Source organism: Anguilla anguilla, chromosome 4 (genome assembly GCF_013347855.1).
Source record: "Anguilla anguilla isolate fAngAng1 chromosome 4, fAngAng1.pri, whole genome shotgun sequence".
Lineage (NCBI taxonomy): Eukaryota > Metazoa > Chordata > Actinopteri > Anguilliformes > Anguillidae > Anguilla > Anguilla anguilla.
Genome location: NC_049204.1, coordinates 54539828 through 54561753, shown reverse-complemented (window position 1 = coordinate 54561753; position 21926 = coordinate 54539828). Strand labels below are relative to the sequence as shown.

The 21926-nt window shown below is 36.5% G+C and overlaps 1 protein-coding gene across 1 annotated transcript in view; it reads right to left on the bottom strand.

The window, feature by feature from the left end:
• Positions 1 to 3721: 3721 nt before the first annotated feature.
• Positions 3722 to 21926, bottom strand: part of vstm2a (V-set and transmembrane domain containing 2A) — a 32271-nt gene continuing 14066 nt past the window's right edge. The window contains exons 3-5 of the mRNA XM_035412885.1: positions 11616 to 11666; positions 11147 to 11477; positions 3722 to 4791 (exon numbers count right to left, since the gene is read on the bottom strand). Coding sequence (XP_035268776.1) covers positions 4715 to 4791; positions 11147 to 11477; positions 11616 to 11666 — 459 coding nt within the window. The 3' untranslated portion in view covers positions 3722 to 4714. The remainder of the gene's footprint in view (positions 4792 to 11146; positions 11478 to 11615; positions 11667 to 21926) is intronic.

Below are 21926 nucleotides of genomic sequence, written 5' to 3'. Positions count from 1 at the left end.
AGTGTCTTAAGGCATTCATCAGTAATTTAGTGTTCGAGTTTCATGAATATTCTCTGATGAACAGAAAAGAGAATCTTCTGATATTAGTGTAGCTCCAAACTATTTCTTAAGCACTCTTTGGTTATCACCTTGGCAAATGATGTGGTCACATCGTGAGACCAATCACACTCAGTGTGAAAGCTCTTCCTCTGACAGTTGATGAAATAATGGTCTAGTGTTCTTGCCATCTATTCTTCATGATGGAGTTGGAACAGATACAGGGGAGCAGCCATAAAAGAGCTGGTCCTTAATAGATGCTGAACCTGACTGTGGAACGTGCTCGGATTTTGAAGCTTGGATCCTGTGTTCCTGAGTTCATCAGCACATGACAGGACTTTATTACTTTACAACATCACTACAGAAACGCACACTTCTCCCTTTACGTTTTTTGCGTAAACAATTATGCAGTTCACATCCATTACATATTTACAGTGCTATATACACAGGCTTGTATTGAGCTAGACCACAGAGTAAATCAATAAAAAAGCATGCAGAGATGTAATGCCTATTAAAGCATGACTGGAATAATGTCATTTTGAGCACACTTTCGATCTGACAGAAATTATTCTGTCAAATATGTTCTAACAGACATTTAATTAAATCTTCTCTTCAAAGAAGAAGCATTCTATTTTGGTTTATAAAACCTGTTTGGAGATTGTTTAATTATTTATTTTTATTACCTTAGGTTAAGTTGTTCTCTTAGGAATCACTGTGAGATTTTGTTTTTATCCAATAGCTGTAGATCTGTACACATGAGGTAAATGCAGTTGCTGTATCATACAGAAATTGTAATTTAGCTAAATGTGTAGGCTTTGAAATGGCCAGCTGTGTCTTACTAATGGGGCTCATCTTTAGCAAAAATTCAATTACTGGCAAAGGTTTGGCTCTTTGAGCCTACCACAGGTTCAACATTGGTGATCTGAAATGGGATGTGGTTAGCAGTTACATGGTGCTGCTCAGCAGCTCTCTTAAAAACACACTAATAGCAGTGGCAGAAATTTGCCCTGGTCTACAGGGGGCTGCTTAGTGATCATTCATGACACACCATTGCCACAAGATGACATCACTTGAACTGACATGCACGGGGTCCCAATTGCAACCTCACTAAAGAGTATGAATCCTCCTTATATTCCAGCTAAAATGCTTCAAACTACATGAAAAGCTCTAATTTCCACCTGGGGTACAACCGTGAAGTACGATCTTTGTGTGACAGCTGGAGCGCTAGTGTTTTTCAATGTCATTCCTGTGTTAATTATACAAGCATACATTGCAGCTTTCACCTGTTCATTTATGATGCTATTCACTGTCTATAAATGTGTCTGTGGAGTAACAGTCAGATGTATACAGTCATATTTTTCTTTCTGAGATCTATGCATTTTTTAATTTTCAGAGGAATGTTAACATTAGATTAACTTACACACAAACATGAATGTGAATAGGATGTACTTTTAACTTGTTAAGCTGTTTAAGTGAAATCATGTTAAGCTGTAATAAGAGAGAGAGAATATAATGTACAACTATTTTAAATAACAAGTTAACAAGTAAAAATAAATTTCTTTGTAAAGACATTCAAATTACTTTTTATGCCAGCTGTCTTTGGTTTAACAAAGCTTCAATAAATCTGCCCATATGGAACCGTTAAATGAGTTTTGAAATCATGTCAGGGAAAATAATAATAAAGATAGTCAATATAACTTTAAACAAACAAAAGCAATATCTTACAATTATGAATGCTTTAAAACGACAACATTTTCTGGTATAAAATGATGTTTTTACATAAAAGGCACCTACCACTAGAACGTTTCCAGGATTAAACCCAATGTTAAACTGTGACACTCAGGTTAGTATTCACGGTATCTACATTTTAAACTTACAAATGTAAGCAACAGCTGAGATGAAGTATATTTTTGCTCAAGCCTACAAATCTGTGCCCTGTCTAGAATTCAAACCCACATTTATCCAGTCCACAGTCTATTACTCAAACACTGCTCCTCACACTGTCACAAACTGTTTTATGGTGCTTAATTCACTACTTCATTACTTTTTTTGTTTGTTTATTTTCAAAATGCATTTACCAAAGCTTAGTAAAGAAAAGAAAATTAATAATACACATTATAAGCATTGATACGCTTAGAACAACATTTTTGATATATATTTTTTTCAGGAAAAAAAAAGTAGATTGCAAGATAGCCTATTTATAAATGAAAGCACTGATGTTATATCAACCTTGATTCCAAGTAGTCTAATAGGCTATTTAATGAGCTTCAATAATGTGTTTTAATGTGAGTGTGCTAGTTTTATAACCCAAGGCAGACACAAGCATTCTAAACAAGAATATCATCAGTTTAAGCAAATCATGATTCTGGGCCACATTCATGCATCTGTAAAGGTTGTGCCTAGAAATAAAGGATATAAAACACATACTGCTATGAGTTTGACAAATTAAACTCTCATGTGTCCTACTGTATTTGTATGCAAATCATTTTCATCATGGCCCATGTGTGATCACTGTCTATAAAAGAACGTCTGCATTTAAAACCCCAACCATGATCTGGAAGACTTTAAAAAATAAAATAATGAAAAATTATTAATAATAATAATAATAATAATAATAATAATAATAATAATAATAATAATGCAAACATATACATAGTACTGATCTTTCATTTAATTGTTTCATTTAGTGTTGCCTTTTTATTCTTTTTCTTCAGTTTCCCTTCTCCCCAAAGCTTACTTCTCTAGTCAGCACAAATTACCTTAGCCATTTGTATTTTGTTTTGATGTTTTTTCGTGTTGTCATATTCACAGAAGTTCACCACCCCAGTTATCCGGTTCAGTCTATCTAAACCATGGAATTAGTCCTATACATATCCATGGCTTACTGACCCTGCCCACCACCTCAGTGCACCGACAACTTAATTTAACAGACGGTCTTCTGACAAAAAACAAAACCCTACATTTCTCTATTTTAACATTTTCATTTTTTCATTGTTGATATTATCAACATTATGTACATACTTTGGTGATATTCTAAATCTGTTGATTGGAAAATCTTTAATGGGTCTCATTAATGGGTTTCCCCTAAAGATACAGTTTGCTTTCTATGAGAGGTCAGATGCATTTGTTAATCTATGATCATTTCTAAGGCCATCTTTAGATGAGAAGCAGTTGGAAAACACCTTGCAAATGAAAGATGTGGTGTAAGCCAACCATTTTTTGAAATTATTTTGGAAAACCAACTGTTCCATAACTGAGATATCAGAGTGAAAAAATGTCAAGAAAAATAATGAAAATTACATTCATATTTTTCTCCTAAATGATGGTTTCAATGTTTGGAGTAAATACAAAATTCATTTCCCATAGCAATCTAATTGATCTCATTACTTGCTGGTCTCTTGTCCATGACCCAGCAGACAACTTCCACAAAAGCCTGTCATGCTATGTTATATCCTAAACAATGCAGCATCCCAGTACTAAGGCTCATTCGTTTAATATGCATTCTCCTAACATCTATTATGTAATTGCATATAAAATAACGGTGATATTATTGAATATGATGGTTCTGTAATGTCCTTTGAAACCAAAAATTTGTATGTTCATCCTTTTCATGCCATAATATTCCCTGGATTCAACATCACTCCTTAGCTTTTACTTATAAATAAATGCAAGGGTTCAGAGGAAGGTAACTGAGAGACATTTAATTGTGAGACAAATATCATGGCACATGTTCACCGAATGCAGGATTAAATCATAAAATCAACCTGCAGTGACAATGTTGCATGTTCTCTGTGGCTATTCACATTACCTCATTCTCTGGAATGGGTCACTATAACTGAATATCATTTTTATATAATCTGTTGTCAAAAATGACAACTATCGTCAGCATAAAACAAAAAAAAAATAATAATAATTGACTGCATAACATGAATCTGTTCTGGTCACCAAACCTGATCTGATCACCAAACCCGACCTTCTGATCTTCTGATAATCTTAATATTAATTAATAAAGAACAACGATTGTTCTTAAGAAACAGGTCCACATTTGTTTAGTCAAGTATTAACCCAAACGATGTATGTACGGCAAAGCAATTAACACAGAATACATTAGAAAGAACATTGACTATTTACTGTAATTGCAGAATACATATACAACTCACATTTAAGCAAAACGTAATCAGCAATTGAACAGTTTTTGAACCACAATACATACTCAATTTTTTTTTTCTATTTTGAAGAGAAAAAAAAATGTGGATAGCAATTCATCATGAGTATATTTGGCAATACAGAGCTCAATATGATCTAAGTCATAGTTAAACACAATATAGAGACACTGAAACCTCTGCGAGATGGCACAGTAAAGCATATGCACTGCAAATTAAATAAATAAATAAATAAATAAATAAATAGGACATCTTAAAACGTGAAAGATTGTAAGTAATTTGTGGACACTGGAAATTATATTTTATTTTGGTTGTTGGGAGTGGTAAATTAACAGTTCATCCTTCTGATTTGCCCTTTGAAAAGGGTACTTCTGGTGTAGGTAATTAGAATGCATTGGGAGCAGTGGTGGTCGGAAGGTAGGCCCAGCTGTGCCGTCCGTTCTGTGGAAATAGCAGGCAATTTTCTCTCGGCTTTAAGAAGAGAAAGTGGTATTGGAAAAAGTCAGCACTTGAAACTATAGTACAGCACCCCTCACAAAGCCACATACAAGAAGAAGGGCAGCAAGTCCATGGCTTGTAGCTATCCTCGTACCTGTGGAAGAAGTTAGAAGAAATTCACTCATCTTGCAAATTTCAACAGCTGGTTATACGTCCTTATTCAATTCACATAATATACATTGTGTATATTCTAGCAGTCTGCCTAGTAAAATGTTCCCCTGGATTATTCAGGATGCATTAGCAATATCTACTCCACACTACACACCCTCCAAAGGGAGCTATTTATATTTTCATTCATGGACAATTTCCATTTAATTCATCAAACTGATTTTTTTTTGTCTGAATTTTCTATATAAAGTCTGGAAGAACAATTCAAAAATATTTCAGTTGCAACTAAGTGGATTATTAAAGTTTCATGCATTTCTTAAGATTGGAATGTGTCTTACTAAGATAAATTGTGTTATTATAGCCTTATGATCTGTAATACAACTGATCATAAGGCTATAATACCCCCCCCCCCCCCAGTGCAGTGTTTAGTGTTAATTAATTAATTCATAAATAAATACATAATTTATTATTATTATTATTATTATTGATACATTTTTTAAACAATAAGAATGTATCTGTTCTCTTGGAAATTAGATGTTAAAGAAATAAATTCCTTCAGAAACTTCAGTCAGAAAATGATTAAAGACTATCATGAGGACAGTTACCAAAGCAGATTCGATGCATGCCTTGAAGAAAAGTAGGGTTTGAATCATTGATCAGTGCTGTCTACTTTTAATTAGCTCTATGTAACACTGCAGAATACTAGGGTATGGATATCATACATCTTTTCAAAAGTCCCTTTGAACACTTAAATTAAATGAGCTACAAGGTCCAAAACATCATGAAGAAATCAGATTCTCTAATGAACTTGTTTTTGTGTCTGTGGAGACAGAAAGCGTGAAAAAAAGGCCTGCAGGAATGTATCGCTACAATAGAAAGTAACATTCAGGGAATGGAAAATGAAAAATTCACTAAATCACAGTGACATTTACTAGATTTTCCATCAGAATAAGCACAGCAATGTTCTCAGAGGAGAATCGTCTGGGGACAGTTTCGTTCGGCCAAGCTCAATATCTAAAAAAATGGATGCGTGTGACCTGGCGTTCCTCCCTGTCAGGTTTAATTTGGCCTTGGCTGATCAAGCGAGCAAGAACACCACAGAGGGGCTGCCATCACCTTAGATGAGGGAATCAGGATGGAGAATAACCATCATGAGGAATAATTATCTTTGAGGGTGACTCCAGACCCAGGCTAGCACAGGCCCAGAGTCAGTAGCACTGTGATACTCGGTCCTTAACTTGTGAAGAATACATAATTTAAGCAAATGCATTATATGCAAGTACTAAAATGAACACTAAATGTATATAAAAATGTGCATTCCAAAATCTGGGTGGAAATTTGGTATAGCCTCATAAAGGAAACCAAGAAATAATGAGCGTGTGTAGAACTGGAATAATTAATGTTCTTTAGAAATGTGAAGGTTACTTGCTCTGGCTCATTTGTAGTAAAACACATTTCAAAAACACATTTAAAGGTAGCACTGCTGGCATCAATTATTAATGCTGGCCAGTGTGTGCATTGATTTTGCAGGGATGTACTTTTGTTCATATTCTTACACAGCAAGTACATAATCACTCTAGCAAACCTGACCCCTGTTATATTTCAGTTGAAGGATAATTGATCACATGAAACGAAATCTGCAGCTTTGTGTTAATAATTGAATGTAAACGGAAGCATTTGGTTGGCACAAGTACACAGCGACCAGGTATGAAAACAAGCCTTCTGGAAAGGGATCATGACATCTTGCAGAGGCAGGAGTAGGATAAGAAGTGCAATTACAAATGGTATTTTTACACCATGTGTTTTATGAGAATGAAATATTGCCGTTGCGATGGTATACTGTACTTTGAAATTTGTTACCTTGCCCAAGGCAAAAAGGTGCCCCCATTCAATACTGGATATCTCTATGCTATAAATATATAAACCATTTTGTCATTATTAATACACCTATATGGATATGTATGTGCTCACAGCCCTGTTGTTCCACCACAGTCATTCATTGGATTGGACTCACTCAGTAAAGTCCTCCCCCCCCAAACAAAAATAAAAAAATACATCAGTATTAGAATGTTCAGTTCAAAACATTCTAATCATATATTTATGATCTCACACTTTAAAGGGTCAGAATATAATTAAACTGCTATGACTCTTGCATTTTTATATTATTTAGTTTTAGTTTTGTGGAGAGGATGTATACATTGAGGGGCTGTAAGAATTGAGCACCTCTGCCTTAACTGAAAAAGACTGGAAACATCTATAGCAAACTGACTCATTAGTCACTGAAATTTGGTTTAATTCTATTTAAAAAATCAGTTTTACAGTATATATCATTTTAATCTGTAAAACCGATGTATATCACAGCTGTTTCACAGATTTAAATGAACAGTAACCTCAATTTATAGGAGATACTGTATGATTAAGTATGATTTATCTTTTCAACAAAAGGCGAAGTTTAAATCTTCATGTAATGTTACGATGTACTAATGAAACATTTTTCAAATGCTACATAAAAGGTACAGAACACTGTTGATAATGTGCTCAAACTAATACCAGACTGCTTTCTGTCACTTTCAACCAACACAGGGCTTTGGTTCAATTAGCCTCTGCCATGACAGCAGAGAATGTCTGCTCACTGTTTTGTTAAAACTACACTCAAGTGAGCACATCACCTTCTAGAGACTGTGATTACCTAGAAACCTGGCAAGCAAGGGAGTTGCCTTTTATTATCTTGTATACAAAGCAAAACGAAAAATATGCTGTTCTTCTATTTAATTTTAATTAATTTTTTACCACCATGCTTGACGGTAGGTGTTTCCTCGATAGTGTTTCATTTTCACCAAACATAGAAATCAGACCACAGATCTTATTCAGCAAGGTGTCAGGGCCTGCTACATGTCTTCTGGAAAACTTCAGGTGAGACTTAATGTTGGTCTTTCACAGAAGTGCCTTCCGTAGCCACACCCCCGAATAGTACATACCAGTTGAGTTCTAAAGAGATTGTTGAACTCTCATTGTTTCTCCCATTGTAGACAATGAGCTCTGCGCTCAGTCAATGTTGTAGCGGGCCCCTGATTGAATTCTCTGACACCTGCCCTTTTTGCCTGGTTGGTCAATTTGGTTGGTAGAACAGGATGATTTTTTAAAACTTTTTTTATACAATGGAATCAATGGAGCTTACAGGGAGGTTCAAAACTTTGCAAATAACTTCTCAGGATGTTTGCCACCCAACAACTTCTTCCTTGGTCTTCACGATAAAGTGACAGATGTGAAAGAGGTTTCAGTTGTGAGACTTCGCAAAGTTACTAATATTTAGTCTGTAATTTTGTTGAAAACAGGTGGCTTCAAAATTAACATGGGTAGACCTTGTTAACAAATTCTTTGCACTCGCGAAAGAAAATGGAACACACCTGGCCCACTTTACATTGTTAATACAAGGGGGAGCGTGCATAATGCAGTGCGGATTGTGAGCGGAGTTATTTTCCACCAGTGGAACAGAACTATTCAAATGGCGTCTGACAGCCTTTATGATGTTATTAGCCGCAGGATATTTCAAATGAATCACAACAGCAGGCTTTGTCTGGCCGGGCCCCTGTGGGACTCAACAATAGCAGCAGTTACGTTTGCTTCACAGCACTCGCCCGTGTTTAAGTACTCTTCTGACAGGTTTGTTTAACTAACCAATGGTGATATAATACAAGGATTCATTATTTGCTTATTTCAGATTATACAGTGGCCTGCTGCATAGAGTGTATTAACATCCTAATATTTCTGGATTCAAGATTCATGAGCTATGTTATAGAACCTCTGAGTACTACAGCATTGAATACAGCATTACAATATCTTGTAAAACTATAAAAATCAAGCATCCAGAATAAAAATTTCTAGAACACATCCAAGATATATAGATATTGACAATCTAACACATTACATATCTGTCTATAGCTTCAGTTATTAATCAGTTTGTAAGTTTGTTTTATCACAGTAATATCATTATGCACAGTTTTTTTTTTAAACAATAACACTGTTTTTAAAAAAAATGCAACCCTTTAGAATATTGCTCTATATTGTGTAAATTCCCATTTTCTATTATTAAAATTCAGTGCCTTTTGAGGGACTGTATGACTATTTACTTGAAAAGGAGCAATATTTATAATAATCATATGCTAAAATTAGTTCAATCCAAAGTTAGTGAGAGAAACGAGTAAATACATGCACTACAATTATTTAGAATGAATATGAAAAAAAAAAAAATTGCAACGAGCTACAAAGTCCTACCAAGAAGTCTGAACTCAGCAATAATGATTCAAATATTTTTTTTAAACATTTCTCATGATGAACCAATTTGTATGATGCAGCCATTTATTTAACAAGGTAGAACGCAAGCCAAACCATGGTTCTGACTGTAGGCTTTAATGGCTATAACGCTCCCTAAAGTCTACGCGCCGTTGGATTCATTATGCAACTGTGACCTCCACTCATAAAATTCTGCAAAGAGTCAGTACAAAAAAAAAAAAAGTAGAACAGAGCTAAAATATGAATAATTTTATTGTTGGGTTGGTGGAGTCAGTGCAGCAACAATGCCCAGAGGGCCCCACCCCTAGGCAGTAATGAGTAATGAGTCCCTTGTCTCTTCTGATTTGATGGTCACCAACGTCACTGTTTTGCCTGGTTTAGCTTTTAGCTTCATGCTGAGAAGAACTTTGATTATGATGCAGCCATGTTACGTTGATTTTGCTGGTCAAAGACAGACTGTCTATTCAGACAGGCTATTCAGTACACATTAAAAAGTGTTAAATCAACTCTTACAGAGTAAATAAAAAAAATATGGTCCTGCTCTGGTTTGCAGCCCATTTGTGTAAGGCAATAGCCAGACAGCCCACTTTCTACAATAAAAACAGAGAGTGACTGAATTTATCATATAGCCATACTTTTTTCTGTATGTGATATACAGTATATGTGGCTTCCTGTCAAATGGGGGATGTGGGGAACTTTTTTGGGGGGGAGAGGGAAGTTATATAAATAATATCAAAGGATGATATTATTAACTTAACTGTTAACTGTTAACTGTTCATGTCATTGTCAAAGTTTATGCATTGGTAATTTCAAGTCTAAGAAGTAACTCCCATGCAACATTTTAAAGTTTTTGATATCATAACATGTTTATATTAATTAAGTAATGAGTCCATTATCTCTAGCTTGATATTTTAGTTTGATGGTCACTGACATCACTGTTTTGTCAGGTCTAGCTTGCAATTTGTCATGCTGAGAAGAACTTTGATTATCGTGCAGCCATGTTACGTTGATTTGGCCAGCTTGTTAATGAAGTGCTTACACTAACACGTTTTTACTCCTTTTATTCCCGTCAGTTTTTATTATAAGATTGATGTGTCAAAGTAGATTTTATGATGCTTTGAACCATTATCTCAATCCACACTATGGACATTTACATTTTTACTACTTGCTTTTGATGTTATTGCCTTTTCAAGCATTCGGATATAGAATGTGAAATCTACATGGTAAATCTGATCTTTAGTTAGTAATATGTTTGTGAAGTAAAGGCACTGGATGAAGGCCAATTATACAACAGCATATCATTGTTACAAGTTATAGTAAATCCCTGTTACAACACTGTTATTCCATCTCTACTCTGCAGTGCTGAGGAACAAGAAGAGGAGGAGTGGGCATATGACACATGTTATGCGATAATCTTTTGAATAATGGTGAACTTTTGTTGAACCGCATCCCCAGCAGTCGTACTTATCACCTAAAGAGTCGCTATCGAAAATATCTTGGTAACAGTGATGTACAACTTGTTCTAAGGTTTTGTCAGTTTGCAGTTTCAAAGCTAAACTGCACCCAATTCACAAGACATGTATTCAATCAAACACTTCCCTATAGCAGTAAAACACCATTATTTATGTAGATTGCTTGGAGTCTGCCTCTTAGTCTTTAAAAATGAGTCAGCAAATACTGAATGGCTTTGAATATAACTATGTAATTCACAGGAAAATGTATTATTCATTCTTAAATTATTCAAATTAGCTTTGGCTGTAATTATTTTCTTGTCTGTTTTCTGTGATCCCAAACAACTTGCAAAACACCCGAACTGTAGTATTAATTTTTGCTCACCAATTTTTTAATGTTCTCTATTCTCTGCCCCTACCCTACTTTTAAATTATACACAAGGGGGGTTAATTAGTAAACCAGAAAACTTCATGGAAGAGACTTTTTGATTTCTTTATGTAAGATTATATCAGTTTTCTTTTCACCACTTACAATAAAATTCACAAAAAAAAAAAAAAAAACATGGCAACGTGACAAGTGCAAAGGACGGCTCTCACCTGAACCGGGGCTGTGTTTTGACGTTTTGGACGGAGTTGCCTGGGAATTGGAGGTAGAGTGCTGGTCGGAGCCCTTTCCACTGTCCTGCACCACGGCCGAGGTGCTTTTCCTCGGCTTTTTGTCGGTCAGGTGCAAAGGCGTCGTCTTCTTGGCAGCTTTGTTGCGCGGGCGGGCGGTGGCGTTCACCTGAAGGAACGCCTGGACTTTGTACTCCCGCAGCTCCCCGTAGTTGGCGTCTGTGACTCTGCACTCGTATAGGCCCTCGTCGCTTTTCGCGACTTTAGATATCTGCAGTTTGTGGGATATGTCGTTTCCCTGCACCTTGACTGTCTGCAATGACAACAATAGACTATTAAGCACACGGTCTTCTGTGAAGGACTGCTTTTTATATTTTAACAATGCCAATGACAGAATGCATTAGGGCATGCTTTTGATGAATATCACCCCGTTCAAACATGAGAGACCTACACTTATTTTGGTCCCCTCGTCGTCTGGGTCACTGTCTGGCATAATTTCCTCCTGGAAAAAGACCATATAATAATCAGGAATAGATTAACTGTCCATACCTACGTACACAATAGAAGTTGCGCACCGCACTTGAATAACAATAAAACCATTCAGGATACATCAATGTTTGCCTACATCAGTAAATAATCACCCCACCAACTGTGCATAAGAATTTTTGAGAACATTTAGTCAATGGGCCTCATTCACAAAACGTTTCTTAAATTCTTCTTAATAAAAAGTTCCTATGAAAAACCAACATGGGATTCATCAAACATGAAACATATCCCAAGAGTATCAGAAGACGAATGCCATTTGTTCATAAATTGAATATGCATGCCTGTTCTTGGTGATTTGCATGGGGAAACACCCTAGCAATCCAACAACAGGCATGCCGTCTTCAGGGTTGTGTGCAAACATCAGCCATTCATCGCTCTCTGCAGACGTGTCTGCACCATGTGTATGCGCAGTCCCTAAAGGCATGCATGCTCCCCAAGGCACAATTAGCCAAGTAATCTAAAGGCAACAAATGTGCAATTGCTAAGTGTTCGGTTTGGTAACGCTATGCATTTGTGGGTCTTTAGATAAATAGATCATTATCAATCATCATAAATCATTCTATCAATAAACAAAATGAATTGCATGCATTCTCAGCAAGGTTGTTATTGTAAAATAAAACTCTGATGAAAAGTGTGTGAGGGAAAAATGTTGAAATATAAATAAATAAATAAATAAATAAACTAAAACCACCAAACCTGCTCTAAAAACAAAATAAAGCTAAACTGAAATAGAAATCAAAAGCTAGTGGAAAAATTAGAGGTTATTCATGTAGTTAAAATCAGTACCATATTAATATAAGATTTGTATTGATAAACATTTGTTAGCATGAGGTTGGTAATGACTTAAAATGACTTTGCATGAATAATAACACATTCTAAATAGAATCATCTTCTGGATGTTTTGAAACACATATAGATTTTGATCGCACCGAAGAACAAATTCAGATAAGAAAAAAAAAGATGAATGAGGAAATGTTTGTGCTAATGTTCATAAGCTCAGTTGACAATCAAATTTGATCATACGCATGTTTTGTGAATGAGGTACAATGAGGTGGCAGAAAGTAAGAAATCTTCAGGTCTGCTAATATTTCTGGTCAGCAAAGACCAAATGCAGTTTCATCAGTGTCTATAAATGTTTTATAGATGCATCAAAAGCCTACATGTTTAAGAGCAAGCATGGGTGCCAACTACAACTACAGTAGATGATAACATTGAAAAAAGGCCTGGGTGTACACGTTACAAAAGACTTCTGTGATTGTGATCATTATGTGACAAGATCATTATGGAGATGGTGATCATATCCTTTTCATAAAAGAAACTTTCTCATCAAACAAATTTTCTGGGATGTGGAGTTTATCCACAGCCAGAAGCAAATCAAGTGTGGACCACATGTCAGTTAAATTGGCCATCTGTCAAATGAGAAATCACACCACATTATCTGGATTATAGTTGTTAACACTTCATGTTAAAAGGGGAAACATGTTTAAGTAAAGATACTTTTTTTAATCTAATCTCAGTTAAAAAGAAACCTTAGCTTAAACTACAGCACATCTGTGACACAGCAGGCAGCCATGCAATTTAGTTTTCATCAAAACATCCATGCACATCAAGGGCAATAAAATCTCACTAATACCCAAGGCCAAGAGTAAGCATGAACATGGTCATTAAGGATTAAACCTAGTACACTACAGGATTAAACCTAGTACACTACAGGCATAGTATTTAAGTAATTACTGCAGGCTGGATGCAGGCACTGTGCATTGAGATGTGTCTTGAACCTTCAAATATCCTTGTCCCCTTAGTGATGAATTAATCTACATAACTGAAGACTGGATGAAGTTCAAAGGCTTCCAAACCTATAAGGTACATATGACAGGGTGATACACAGTTGCCATGTCATCGTGAGGATGATGCTATTGTTATGACTAATGGTCTGTAACAGAAAACTTAATTCCACAGGAATGAGGAATTACATATTTTATCAGACATATTATGGCCACCAAATGCATTTGTGTGCAAAAAGACAATATGGTTTGATGTTTGGTTTCACACACATCATCTGAGTATTATCCAATATATCCTCTTTTCTTTCAGCTAATGAAAGCACCCTATCCTTGGGTCAATATTATACTTTAGCCTGACCCTGCTGTAGAATAAGGTACAAATTATGAGGTGTTTCGATGGACTGAGAGCCCGTCTCTCAGTGATGCAATCAGTACTGCATTCATAATTTGAGATCTGGCTTAATAAACAGCAACAGTTTCACTTTGCTGACCTATCTTTTCACTGGGTTAATGCTGAGATGATTAAGACTGTGAGAGCTACTGTATGATTTTTAAAGGAGAAAATATATTTAAAGTGGGTAAAAAAATTAATTAAAAAAAAAAATTCACTTGAGTGTCAACTATAGAGTACATTTTTGATTCATTACTATATCATAATAATGTGTTTTTACAAGAATGATGAATATTGCCCTGGTGTAAGCATGGCTGTTTTTGAAATAATCTTCTATGGATTACCCATAAAGAAAATTGGGTAAACATCAATATTTCAAATGGCTGAAATGTTTTGCATTTCAGAAAGTATAGTACCATGAAGGATAATATTTTTGCTGCCTTTCACAAGACATCTCTACATTTATTTCATTATCTTCATTGAAATTTCTTTTAGGGAAATTAAAACAGCTTAATATTTTGAAATAAAAATGTTATTCTCTTTTGTAGATTCACATCACATCACAGTCAAACATTGTTTTATCTTAGAATTTAATATATTGGCACAAAATGCTTCACTTCTTTATGTCCACCAGAACCCACTAATGCATTTTTCAAAATGTTGAAAACGTAATTGAAAGATCCCATATGTGTTTGTCTAGCAATATTTAAAGTATAAAGCCATGTGATGAACTGGGATACATAACTATTTTTATTTATAAACTTGTTTATTCTGCCTGTTTGTACATGTGTTAAGGGGAGATATAAATAAACACGAATGAGCAGGAAGGATTAATATCCAGCAATGCAACAGAGCAATTCACACCCAAAGCACACTGACTACAGGCTTCTTTCTGGTCACTCAGAATATCAACCTCCACCTGGGATTTGTTAAAGGGGAAAATACAGAAGGGCGGATCATAATGCAATCATGCCCTCCCCACACTTACAGGTAGAATAATATTTGTATAATCTGTATATCACTGTAATACACTTTCCTTGTGATCTAAATGTAAAATATAATCTACATGAAATGCTGATATGCCCTGTGTGATTGTACTGCTGTATAGTATAATGCTGTGATAAAAACAGTATTTGCATTATCAAAATAGAGCCAGCCATTTGATTTTGTATTGTTTTCCCTGAGACTGGATTTGTGAGTTACTATTATACATAATGTTTTATGGCATGGATCATCAACTCTGGCCCTCGAATCTAAATCCAGCCCTGGTTGTATTTTCTCCCGGGTAATTAGTGCTACTGATTGGCCAGACTGTCTTCACACCTGACTCCCAGGCAAAGGGAGGGTGGAAAACCAGCAGTTCTCGGCCCTCGAGGACCGTGAGTTGCTGATCCCTGTTTTATGGTGTGTTACGGCCGGCTCGAAAAAGCCACAACAACCAGTCCAATGTACCAAAAAAAATAAATCCAAAAACTGATCTAAAAGCTCAGACATTTATTAGAATAAATAAACTAAAACACAAACTAAAACAAAAGAAAACCCACAAAGTTTACCAAACAAAAAGGATCTATACAAACACCAAAACCACAAAGCAAACCACAAGCTACACAAAAGAAACCCCAAAGAAGATCTCAAAGAACCTTATGCAAACCACAAACCACAAACCACAAACCACAAACCACAAACCACAAACCACAAACCACAAACCACAAACCACAAACCACAAACCACAAACCACAAACACACAGCCAACTACAAACCACCCAAAAAGAAACCCGAAAGAAAGATCTCCCCTGCCTCATACTGCTGGGCTTATGTTGGCTCACAGGCAGGTGGAGGCAATCAGGTAATTAGGCAATCAGGCAACTACCTCCACCTGCACTACCCAGGCAAGCAGAGGCAGGGATGTAACATGGTGTCTTTCTGGTTTAAACCGAATCAAATAATTATAATGTCCATATATGACATGCTCCAAGTTAAAATACCTGTTATAGTTACAACAACAAACTGTAATAGAGTGCCATCTAGACACAAAACTGTAGCCTTCTGATTACAATCCCAGATCCCTTAGCACTCCAAAGAGAATAAAGAGTGCAGGCATGCATGATTCTATCAATGACCTCCTAGGGATGAGATTCTGGTGGGCTTTGCAGCTAGCAATCAACTAAATGTTAAGGGGAAATTCATTACCGTTACAATGAAAGCTACTCTCAGCATCCCAAAACCATTTACTGGGCCCTTTCCTATTTTGCGGTTTGTTACCAGATCTTTTAATCTATACTTGGAGCCATAATTAGATGGCCAAAGTAGTTTATATAAAAGGTTAATGTGAGTGTAATCGACTTACGGTCATTTTTTGGGGTACAGTTCAGGAACAGAGTAAAAACAAATGTGATGAACCAGAATAATGACAGATTGATGGCTTATGGTAACTACCTATTAACTGTTTTGCTTGTGCCCCCCCCCCCTCCAATTACCCCCCCAACCTACATTGCATTTTTACATTTTGAAATATAACATATAAGAGCACATGTGACAGCTGCAGCTATCAGTGTTATACCTATAGACAGAAAGACTACAAAGTGATGTGTAATGATTCAATTAAATACAATGATCAATGTTAAACAGGCACACGCAGTTCTGCTGAGTGCACCAACAATCAGGGTGGTCTGTGTATATCCATTGCAGTTTTCACTAATACAATGCAAAATAAACAGCACTGCAGCATTCTGGATTTCTCACAATATGTAGAGGAAACAGCTCAAGATTAACAGTTAATGGTGCCTACCCTGAATGTCTTTAAAAGGTACAGCAATCCTCTCATTAAGATAATGCTGAATTAGCATGTTCTTACTGACAATTCATTTTAGCACGGGACAGAACAACAGGGCTCTATGTTGCACGGCGCATGGGTGCGGTCAATGGCGTTGGCGGGTGGGCACACCGTGCGTGGCTGGTTGGTATTTTCGGGACCAGATGCGAGGTCTGCACTGCGCAAAACATGTGGCGCAGCTAGAAACAGAGCTGGCTAATACTGAATATACTATCAGTGGGTGTGGTGCGGCTGGATTTATTAATAGAATTACCTCTTTTCATTACCTTTAAGCGCTATGTCCATTGCACAGGGCGTACTGCCAATTTCAGTAGTCTACAATGGAAAATGAGGATAGTGATATACTAACCAGATGTTTTTCACAATACATTATTTTGGGAGAGGTGGAAAGTTGGGCTGTTACTTTTTTTTCAATTAATCCAAACAAATCTCACAAATAGGAGAAATTTGTTTGCATTTGTTTGAATTTTCTTCCATCAGAATTAAAACACTGCCTAAATGCTTATCAAGGGTCGTACTTAATTTCCCATTAGCTGTAGCTAAATTGCTTTAAATGTGCTGTGCTATAACTAATAAATAATGACAAGGTATTTTATTATTAAACAAAATAAAAAAGGGAAGGGGTGTCACAGTGGTGCAAAGGGTTGCCTCACAGCAAGAAGGTCCTGGGTTCCGGCCTGACAATGAACAATAAACGCAAAGTACGCATTATTCCTGCTTGTGGAATTTGCATTAAAGTCAAATTGGACAGCATATGATCCATGAAAACCGTTGATTGCAATTTGAATAGACTGTGAAACATGCGCTCATTGCACAGAAAAGCCCCAAAATTAGCAACCCACTTACAAATACTGCTGTACCTACTCTGGATGGTGGTGATATTCAATAACATATGACTCAATGAACATTAAGTAGTGTGACACACTTTTTGGTTTTCCTTTGTTTAAAAGCTGTTTGTTGCCCTGCGGATATGTGTAATGAACTGCGATTCCCAACAAGTAGATCTGCTTCTTAAAATCACAGGATTTATACAGGAAAAAAAATGCCGATTGAGGCAATAGACGTCTTAAGGTGACTGAATTATTGAAAAATGAGACCGCCTAAACCCAAAAGAATATAGGTAACATAGCCAAAATGGTCTTTTGTGTATGATCTCCTGATTGAGTCTGAGCCAGTGTGATGTTACTAGGGGACGCCTACAATCCTGAGCATTGCACACTAAATGTTATACATATTTTATACATGGACAGAACCTACAAACTGACATGATTCCTTATTTTATATGAAAGTAGTGCTGTACTGTATGTGCAATGCATATTAAATGGTTCAACTGAATTATTATGTCATGGTATTCAAACTAAAGCTTCTGTAATATTTGCTTCGGGGAGATTATACTACTTTGAACTTAACATGCATTGTAAAAGTATATGGTGCATTGCTAAGATGCTGTGCTTCACTGGGTGTTATAAAGAGAATTTACATTTAAAAGTCTCCCAGTGGAGACTCATGTAGATGAGAGTTCACACACATACAGTTCTGTGAAAAAGGATTTCCTCTATTATAGCATATTTGTCACATTGAATGGTTTCTGATTTTTAGACAAAATGGAATATTAGCCAAAGGGAACCAGAGTAAACAGAAACACATAAAAAAAAAAAAAAAGTTTGAGTTAATACCCATATCACCCATGTAGAAAAAGTAACTGCCCCCTGGTTGCACCACCTCGTAGCAATAACTGCAACCAAACTCTTCCTAAAATTTGTCAGTCTTTCAGTCTTTCACATCGCTGTGGAGGAATTTTAGCCCACTATTCTTTACTGCAGACAAATCGGTAGGTTTTTGTGCTTCGCCTTCAGCTCACGGACAAATGAGCAGTCATTCTCTTCACAAATTTTCTGGTACAGAAAGCACATTAACATCATCATGTTTGGCTGTTGCTGTGATGTTCTTAGTGTGAAATGCTGTATTTTCTTTATGCCAGACATGATGGGACCTGTGTCGTACAAAAATCTGACCCATCTGCCCTTAGAACATGATCCCAAAAGGCTTGGGGATCATCCTGTTTGTTCTTATTGCAAATGCGAGATGAGAATTGATGTTTCTCTTGGTTGGCAGTGGTTTCCACCTGGCTACTCTCCCATGAATCCCATTTTTGCCCAGTCTCTTGCTTATTGTGGAGTAATGAATACTCATTTGGGATCTCATCTGGGATCTTTTGACTTTCTGGATGAGTCGTTGTTGTGCCCTTGGCAAGATTTTGGCAGGCTGGCCAATCCTGTGAAGATTCACCACTGTTCCAAGTGTTCTCCATTTGGACATAATGCTCACTGTGGTTTGGTGAAGTCCCAGAACCTCAGAAATGGCTTTGTAACCTTTTCCAGGGTATTTTTATTTTTTTTTGGAATTCCCACTGATTGTGGTATAGTGGGCTTGTAGAAACTCTGTGGAGACTACTTCACTCTGTTGGTGAGGTGGAATATGAATGAGGCTTAAATTCAACAGGGCTGGTTACATTTCAAGCCTGGCTGTGTTCAATCAGCTGAATCTAATTATCAATTACATTGTTTGATTTAATAACTACGGGGGCGATTATTTTTTTTCACATGGGTGTTTGATAACTTTTTTCATTAAATAAATAATAATAATTAGCAAAAATATGTTCCCTTTGTCAAATATTACTTTTGTGTAATGTTCTGAGGCCATTCAGTGTGACAAATATGGAATAACAGAGGACGTCAGAAAGGGGGCAAATGCTTTCAAATACTTCATCTAGACTTTTGTCTTTCTGCTGAATTTATACCTGGATTCATATACGTGGAGGAGACACAATAAAATCAGCAATTAATGCTAATGGTATGATATTGCAATATGATACATACAGGAATACTACTGCACCAAACATAACCAGGAATGCACCAAACCGTACAAGAATATGCAGCATTAAAATGTTGAAATGCAAGGTGGTACTGTATGTGTTATTTAATCACAAATAAGAAAATCATACCTCAGTGTTGGTAGTATATCTATAATTCCATGATATGTTAGTTCTTAAATAATTGTATTTAAATTTGCAGTATGAAAGGTTGACAGGTGCTGCATCTTTAAGATAACAATACATCACATCTTGCTGAAGGCCATGATGCACCTTAAATAAGATAAGGATGTTCATAATGTCACAAAATATGTCTTTCTGTCAGTTTTACAAACATAGACTAGGCTTGGATCTGCATATCTGCACAACTAAATCCACTGATTGCTGGCTCTTCCTCTGCTGCACTGCCTTGAATACATGACTCTACTCCCATATGCTCCCACTAGCATACAATCTGAGAAATAGCTTGCTTTCTTCCCACAGATCATTTTATCTGCATTTATTAACATGCAAGTAGCATTATGAGGATTTGTACAGGTGCAGGTAAGCAAGTTCTTTCAATCAGATGTTGTGCAGTTATAAGGCTGGTGTTACTTGAAAACTAATTGAGATAATAACTTTCTATTTTTTCAACAAGAAATAAGTTCAATGGCATGCAATAGTATTTCATATTTGTATGTCAAGGGACACAAGATGTTTCATAGTGAGAAAGTTTACTCCTACAAAAACAAACAAATAAACAAAACAAAAAAAACACCACCATGCTCATAAGTGACTCCAAGGCCCTGTTCATACCTATGCTTTGTATCCAGATATATCCAGATTGTGTCTAGATTTAATCAATATGGATGCCAGTTCACACCTGGCATCAGAATGCGTCTCCACTTGCGTCTCGACTGACCACTTGTGATCGGATCTTACTTCCCCACTCAATATGCAAATAAACACGTACATCATTTCCGTTTGCAAATCGCCCGGTTGCGATATGAATCATCCAGTTTCCGTTGTACTGACTCTTCGGCCCAGATGGAAATCAGACAGCGTGTTTCGTGTGCACTCCATCCACCAGAATTAATTTAGCCTGTTGTTGTGGCTTCTTCTTGTTGTTTCGGACTTTAATATGACGCCGTTGGCACGTGAATGAGTACGTACTTCCGCTTACACAGAGGACGTCAGTTGACTAGGCGGTCCTTCAATGTGGCCCAGGACGCATCCGTGTACACACTGCTAAAAGAATGTGGCCATATGCGACCCAGACCACCTTCGAATGTGGTCTGTCTGAGTGATCGGATCTCAATGCGTCTTGGGTGCATTCACACCTGCAGTTAGAGCTGTCCACTTGTGATCGGATCACCCAAGACACATTTTAATGCCAGGTCTGAACAGGGCCCAAGTTACAGTACATTGGAATTAGCTGGGAGCTTGGAATAGGACAGCACCCTGTCCCACATTGAGCTTTCCCTGAACTACACATACTACACAGCCCTATACAGTTAGGCCTGTGTCAAAAAAAGAATAAATGTTTATGCTATACATGGCTGTGCCTTGTGCAGGTTTTTTTCTCCTTCTTTATTGTGCCTTACTAATACATAGATGATAATCAATTAAATACGAGTCAGAGAGCCATCAAAGGAAGGAGACAGAATGGAGTGGTTGAAGAACCAACAGACTTCTGGGTGATTGATACATCCAGACTAAACTAGATATCTGTTCACAGTAATTGGTTTCCATCATTGACAGGCAGCTTCAAATGACATCTTCTATCTAATGAAGGTGAATGTATCTGCTTGTAGGCCATTTTAAAGAATCCAACGTTTTTGCAATACATACATTTTTTCCACGCTACAGGATACACCATTAAGCAGAGCCTGTTGTGACAACATTCACATTTCTGTCTGCTTGTCTTACTTTATAAAATACAATGTGGTTTAAGAACCACATGTAAATGGAAGTCTATGAATAATAAAATCTAACGGGCAATGTAATGTATGTTTTTGTTTTTTTTTTGTCTGTAGAACTCAAGGAATGCTACAAATCATGCACTATTCCCTACAAATATTTTGCTTTGCCTGGCAGAGCTTATTTCACAATGTGCTAAACTGTCTGAAATATACAAAATAGCATTCATTTATCTGTCCATTCTGAATACATCATAGAAACATATGCATTCAACAACATTTACTTCAGTGCATATTACCATATATTTAATTACTTGTCACTTGTCAAATTTTGCACCTGTAATGAAATGTAAAGCATTATGGTAAACCATATCCAAGGCATGTAATGCAGAAGAGGAAGCATGCATATAAAGTACATCTCCATAATCTAAAACAGGT